This window comes from Phocoena phocoena, chromosome 4 (genome assembly GCF_963924675.1).
Source record: "Phocoena phocoena chromosome 4, mPhoPho1.1, whole genome shotgun sequence".
Lineage (NCBI taxonomy): Eukaryota > Metazoa > Chordata > Mammalia > Artiodactyla > Phocoenidae > Phocoena > Phocoena phocoena.
The window spans coordinates 121306103-121313539 of record NC_089222.1 but is presented as its reverse complement, the minus strand read 5'-3'; the positions used below and the strand labels follow the sequence as shown (position 1 = coordinate 121313539).

Here is a 7437-nt window from a genome sequence, read left to right as displayed (position 1 = left end):
ACCAGAGCATTTGGGGAATTCTGCCTCTTGGAAAAGACAAACTACTCATTGTGTGTCATCAGAATTATAAAAAAAAAATCACAAATATTCAATATGACATTTTCTTCAACTATAGGAAACAAAACCATAAAACAGCTTGACTACTATTAGATAAAAATGTTTTGAGTTGATTTTCTAAATAAGTATCACTGCATTTTTCTACCCTTATTGTAAACAAAACAACTTCAATTTTATGCTAATTCATATACAAATATACTCTACTTTAAATTTATGTACTTATAAAGAATTTTCTTAAATGTATAGTGACAGCTATTTTTCCAGATTGATTGATTTCATGAGTTTGCCTTTTCAAGTGGTATAAAATCCTTGACCTGTTAAAGAAACTGCCGGTTACGTTTCCGTCCTTTCCCTCGCCCCCCACCAACCCCTGCCCCAGGCCCAGCACCGCTCTGACTGCACAGCGCTTGCTCTGAGCTCCCAGCAGCTCCATCTACCGGGACCTCATCAGCCATGCTGAGGTGTTCTCCCACATCTACAAGATCAGGCAGGTCGCCAAAGGGCTGTGTCTGGAGGTGGAGGGGAAAATGGTCAGTAGGACAGAGTGTAACATTGATGACTCGCTCACTGGTGGAAATGCCTCTGTTCAAGGGCCTGAGGAGGAAGGTACAGAAAGCACAGAAATCACTGGTGTCGGTATTGTCATGAACCATCACTTGCAGGAAACCAGCTACACAAAAGAAGCTTACAAGAAGTACATCAAAGATTACATGAAGTCAATCAAAGGGAAACTTGAAGAACAGAGACCAGAAAGAGTAAAACGTTTTATGACAGGGACTGCAGAACAAATCAAGCGCATACTTGCTAATTTCAACAACTGTCAGCTTCTTATTGGTGAAAACATGAATCCAGATGGCATGGTTGTTCTGCTAGACTACGGTGAGGATGGTGTGAGCCCATATATGATTTTTTTTAAGGGTCGCTTAGACATGGAAAAATGTTAACAAATTTGGCTGTTCCTTTGGATCTAGCACCTGTCGTCATAACTGGCTGGCTGCGGCTTTTCATCAGCACAACACCAGGACTTAGACAAATGGGACTGATGTCATCTTGGGCTCTTCATTTATTTTAACAGTTGATTTATTTGGAATGGAAGCATTGTTTTTGAGAAAAAAGGTATGTCACGTAGGTTGTCTAAAAATAAAATGCATTTAAACTCATTTGAGAGAATGTCTCTTAGTTTAATATGTAATATCTAAATCCATCCTGCGTAGCCTTCCTGGAGAAGCTAGAGCCTGGTTGTAGACCATTACTAGAAAGCATAAGACCATCTTCAGATAACTTCTACAGTGAAAACCACTTCTGGCACTCGGAATATAAACAAGAATCAAAAGTAATTGAGTTGAAGTAAAGGGAAAGACCATGCTCATAGCAGTGCCAGCATTTGAAGTGGATTTCTTACACATTTCATGACCTACAAATGGAAGTAGTTAACCCTGGAAGAGATTACCAAAAGAATAAAAAAAGATTAACACAATTGGAAGCAAAAAAAGAAAAAAAAATAGAAACTGTATGTTGCTCTCCCACAAATAACCACCACGTGTAGATACATATTTTTTTTGTTTTCACTTCTAACATTCTACAGAGCAGAGCAGCAACAAGTAGGATTGTATACTATAAACTTGTACACAGTCCTACAGAGTCAAAAAGTACTTTATGAGGTTTTTAGAAAGCACCAGTAAAATAACCAGAGAGACAATGTTGGGGTCTTTGATTTCCCTAACAGATTAAAGAGACACTGTGTAAATAGCACAGCTGTGTTGATACACATGCACTGTCACTTTGACTTCCGGGTGATCTGATTGCTCATGTGACATTGTTTGCTTCTTTGCTCATCAGTACAGCAAGCTGCTCGTATGAAAGAATTGGCTAGTTACTTCTGTTTCTGCGGTTATAGATGCCCAAACAAAAGTAAAATGATTTAAAGTCTATTCTATTAACTGTGTGTGGCAAACAGAATAATACCCCTCACCCCTCCCATTCCTACAAAGATGTTCATGCCTTAATCCCTGGAATCTAAGAATCTGTTGTGTTAAGTGACAAAGGATCTCTGCAGATGAAATGGAGGTCAATACTTTATTAAGATTGCCCTGGATTATCTGTATGAGGCGAATGTGGCAATAGAAGAAGCTGGAGTGATTCAAAGCATGAAAGGGACTACACCTGTCTTTGGTGACTTTGAAAATGGGAGAAGGTGGCCAAGAGCCATGCAGTGTGGACGGTCTCTGGAAGCCGAGTGCATGTAGTGTATATAGTGCAGCCATTCCACTCCTCAGCATTTACCTGACAGAAATGAAAGAGTATGCTGTACAAAGACTTGTACACGGATGTTCATGATACCATCATTTATAATAGCCCAAAATGGAAACAACTAAACTTTCTATCAATAAGTGAATAGATAAACATATTGTAATATAATCATGCAAGGAAGTACTACACATAAAAACAAGAATTATTATAACATACTACAACATGAATGTTCTCAAATAATTATACTGAATGAAAGAAGCCAGACAAAAAAAAAGTATATACTGTTTGGTTACATTTGTATAAAAACTATAGAAAATTAGGGACTTCTCTGGTGGCACAATGGTTAAGAATCTGCCTGCCAATGCAGGGGACACGGGTTCGAGCCCTGGTCCGGGAAGGTCCCACATGCTGCAGAGAAACTAAGCCCGTGTGCCACAACTACTGAGCCTGCACTCTAGAGCCCGCGAGCCACAACTACTGAGGCCTTCACGCCTAGAGACCGTGCTCCACAAGAGAAGCCACTGCAATGAGAAGCCCACAAACTGCAACGAAGAGTAGCCCCCGCTCGCCACAACTAGAGAAAAGCCCACGCGCAGCAACGAAGACCCAATGCAGCCAAAAATAAGTAAATAAATAAATATAATAAATTTATTTTAAAAAAAAACTACAGAAAATTAAAACTAATCCATAGTGGCAAAAAGCTCACCAATGATGGGTGGAGGTCGAGGGAGGCATGGAATGGAAGTAGGCAAGAATGAAGGATTACTTAGTGGCACATGGAAACTTCTGTAGGTGATGGGTATTATATATTAATTATTTTGATATTGCAGGTAGTTTCACAGGGGTAAAAATATGTAGAATACCTTCACATTGACATTTAAATACATGAAATTTATTTGTATGTCAGTTGCATCTCAATCTAAGCCAATAAAAATCTTGGTAATAAATGATACCTAGATGTCTCACTTAGTAAGCAGGATGCTTCTGTATGATCTTGAATGAAATATGAACTATGAAAGTATTTGCTATCTATAGTAAAAACACATTTTTGTTGTAGGCAAATAATCTTTGTGTATGTGATGTCTTGAATATCCATTGACTACTTTAGTATGTTACACAGAATTTTAAAATTGTCAGTAGACTGTAGGTAAAATACTTAAAAGAGACTCTCAGTTCCTTGGCTGAAATCTCCAGTTAATGTTGAAAGTATCAAAGTATATTACAATGTTTTATTCCAAAGGCAGTTATATTTTAGCGGGGAGTGAAGGGCACATTTATAGAGACTATGGGACCCGATAGAATTTTTTTTTAGTTTAGAGTTTACATCTAATGAACTAAATTTATTATGCCAAGGAGACATTTGCAATTGGCCATTTCCACACACTGGACATAACACTTGAAAATTCATGGACATCTACGTGAAAAGCTTACTCCAAATTTTAATAAGTTCTATTGGACTCAAAATAATTTTTTTTTTTTTTTTTTTTTTTTTTTTCGGTACGCGGGCCTCTCAATGTTGTGGCCTCTCCCGTTGCGGAGCACAGGCTCCGGACGCACAGGCTCAGCGGCCATGGCTCACGGGCCCAGCCGCTCCGCAGCATGTGGGATCTTCCTGGACTGGGGCACGAACCTGTGTCCCCTGCATCGGATGGCAGACTCTCAACCACTGCCCCACCAGGGAAGCCCATCAAAAGAATTTTTGAGAGAAGAAAATAATATTGTTTATTTTACAACTCTTTTCTGAAGTGTAACTTTTGGATATAAAAAATGTTTCTTTAATTCAAATTGAAAAATATGATAATTAACATAAAATTATAAAAATGTAACAGCAGTGCTATCTCCTAGGAAAACTTTGCCTATTTACAGATTTCATTATCTAGTCTTTTAGGTTGCACTGAAATCGCAACTCTTAGAGCTGAGATAGGTAATGGATTTCATCTTTTGGATTAACTCCAATAAAATAATAGAGATTATCAGTACAGTATCTTGAAAGAATGCTGTAGCCGCAATGGCTTTTCTGCATGTGGGGGAGAAAATGGTTGTCCATGAGATACTGACATCCCCTATTCAAGAGCTACCGACACTCAAGCTGTTCGTTTTTTTTTTTTTTTTGTGGTACGCGGGTCTCTCACTGTTGTGGCCTCTCCCGTTGCGGAGCACAGGCTCCAGATGTGCAGGCTCGGCGGCCATGGCTCACGGGCCCAGCCGCTCCGCGGCATGTGGGATCTTCGCGGACCAGGGCACAAACCCGTGTCCCCTGCATCGGCAGGCGGACTCTCAACCACTGCGCCACCAGGGAAGCCCTCAAGCTGTTCTTTTGATCTGTGTTATCTATAGAAGAGACGGTCATGCATCTGGTTAATGGTGTTTCAGTTTGTTTATTGTTAATACTCTAAAAATTGAATAGCATGCTTCTACCATCCAGAGGTATACAGTTTTCTCTGGAATATTGTGAGTTCAGTATTCAATGCGAGTCAATGGAAAGAACTTGGTAAGCGTACATGCCTGGGAAGTTAGAGACCCCATGGCATTCATCACTAAGCAAATGTTGACTCCAGGGGAACCAAATCTCTTACCAAGACTGTAGAAAAGAACATTTATTAACCCATATTCACATTTTAAAAAATGAAACAAAATTCTCAGGACACAGTGATATCTACTTTGAAGTGGCCATTCAGTTCATTTGAGTAAAAGACAAATATGTATTCATATTTTTTAACTTTACTCTCCTAGGTATCAATTAAATATTTTCGACTAATATAAAAATGTTTTCTACTTCCCGTATAATACTATTTTGAAGCGTAAAATCCTCCCTTTTTTATATGCAGTATAATCTTTTTATTTTTTTTAATTTGAAGTTCTATCTGGCTGAGTCAGATGATGTATAGAATTCTATACAGCTTTACTAATAATGACCCTGTGCAAGTTTTCAAAATAATTTTAATCAGTTTCCATTTTTAATGAAATTAGTTCTAATTAAAATTCCTTTCTGGGGAGAACTTGGAACGACAAATTATTTTGAGGTAGCTTTCATGTTATATGGCTACAATTTTTTGGTTACATTCTTTTTAAACTGTCTTCTGATTTTGAAAATTATTTTGTCATTTACTTTTCATTTTTAAGTGTTGTTCCCTTTGAGAAAATTATTTATTAATGTGAAAATCTTGCCAAAATAGTATTCTTAATGTTTAACCTCAGCACAAAATCAATAGTGCTATGAAAAGGTGTCTAGTCAATGTTACACTCTGAAGGATTCTTCTTATAGGTTCAGTATAATTTGGGGCCATTTTATGATGTTTACTTTCCATCATTCTAAATGTTTAAAGGCTTATGTAAACTACAATCTGAGAAACAGATTTATAGGGATATTTAAAAATATATTTTCCATTTGTCTGAATAACAATTCATGTGGCTTTGCAATAGATCAAGTTTTGACATTAAAATTTGGATGTGATATTGCATGCCATGGCAACTCATTGCACTTATCAAAGCTTCTATATTGAATGAAAGACACACTTCACTTTTTAAAGCACTAAACTCTCTCAAATTCTGTTTTAAAGTATGTAAATTAATTATAATTGCAGCATAAACATCACCCTTAGGAAATTTAAAAATTCATTAAGTCAATACTGATATGTCTTCAACATTATACAAAAATAGGATTGAGGTGGTTCTTAAATTTCATCTAATCCAACCATGCTTCTAATATAAACTCTATACCAACCCCACTAAGTGTCCATCTAGGATATGCCTGATCACTTCCCACTATGGTAAAGTCAGTGAATCTTCAGGCAATCATTTCATCTCAGGACACACTTTCTTCAACCACTGGGTCTTAAGATCAAATCAAAATGCATATCCTCTCCCACATTTGCATTTTCAAATATTTAGAAAGCAGCTCTTTCTCTACTCTAGTTGAATATTCCAGAGTCTTTCATATTCATTGTAAATTTAACATATTAAATTTCCTTCTCATCAAGCTTGCTTTTTCTCTGAACATAACCCAGTTAATCTAGATGTCTTTAAACCTATTTTATCCATTATTGAGAGCAATGTGGAATCTAAACTACAAAAATTACTAATATGAAGGCTTAAAGCAGAGATTTGGAAGAAAAATGAGGTTTCCCGTTTCTTGAAACAAGAGAAATGGTGTTTTTCTTCTGTGAAATAGAGAACAGGGAAGGGTTACAAGTTGGAAGAATTAAAGAATTATTAGATTAAATTTTAAACTTAGACTTTAAAGTGTGGGAAGCCCAAATAAGGGTGGGGGAGAATGAGGGGGATTTGGGGAAACAGCTCCAATAAATGAGAGTCTAAGACACAAAATGAAATTGCTCAGATAGAATATGAAGAATAACGAAAGATCGAAGTACAAGTTTTATGGAAGGTCAGTGATTACGGGGTATGTTTTGCTGTGTGTATTTTTATGCTGATGGAAGACATCAGTAGGTATATTGAAGGTACATGCAGTTGAGCCAAATCTCCAGGGAAAGTGCAGAGTCCCATGTCAGGTAAGTGGACTGCAGGTAAGAGGATGCTTTCTTTTGAGACTGGCAGGAAGGAGGCATGCCAAGGTTCTGGTGCAGATATTTGTGTGAGAGAGGGGGAGAAAGTTGAAGAAATTTCTTCCTTATAGACTTCCTTTTCCTATAAAAAGGAAAGCAGAATAATCTTGTAAATGTGAAAGAGACAGCATTGAAATTATGAGTTTTAATAACAAAGAAGTTGTAAAATAGTTGTTGAAGTTAGTAGGATGGGGAACATTCCAGAAGCATGTAACAGATGACCTGGCAATGTTGAAGACTGAGGGAAGGTCATAATTCTCATATATTTAAAGACAAATATATCTATAATGATATAATTGTCTTTGATAGAACTATCTATTTGGTAGTGAGATTTAAAAAGACAGACTTTTGTTGGGGCAGGGCAGGGAGCAATGGAACCACAGCCTCATGAGCCAGACAACTTTAAATTTAGGTACATCATCCATCATGGTCTCTTCACCAGAGTCCAACCTCTATCTATGTTTTGTTATATACTAGTCATTACATCCTTGTCTTTTCATGAGTTTGCTGCTATAACCTGAAGTAACCCCTACTCCCTACCTCTATTTAAAAGATATTCAGCCTT

At 37.2% G+C, this 7437-nt stretch overlaps 1 protein-coding gene across 1 annotated transcript; it reads left to right on the top strand.

Annotated features, from left to right (window-relative positions):
• The first annotated feature begins 494 nt into the window (after positions 1-494).
• LOC136122441 (translationally-controlled tumor protein-like) lies at positions 495-1001 on the top strand. The gene has a single exon (XM_065876470.1). The coding sequence runs from the start codon at positions 585-587 to the stop codon at positions 999-1001; it is 417 nt and encodes a 138-aa protein (XP_065732542.1). The 5' UTR covers positions 495-584.
• Positions 1002-7437: the final 6436 nt, after the last annotated feature.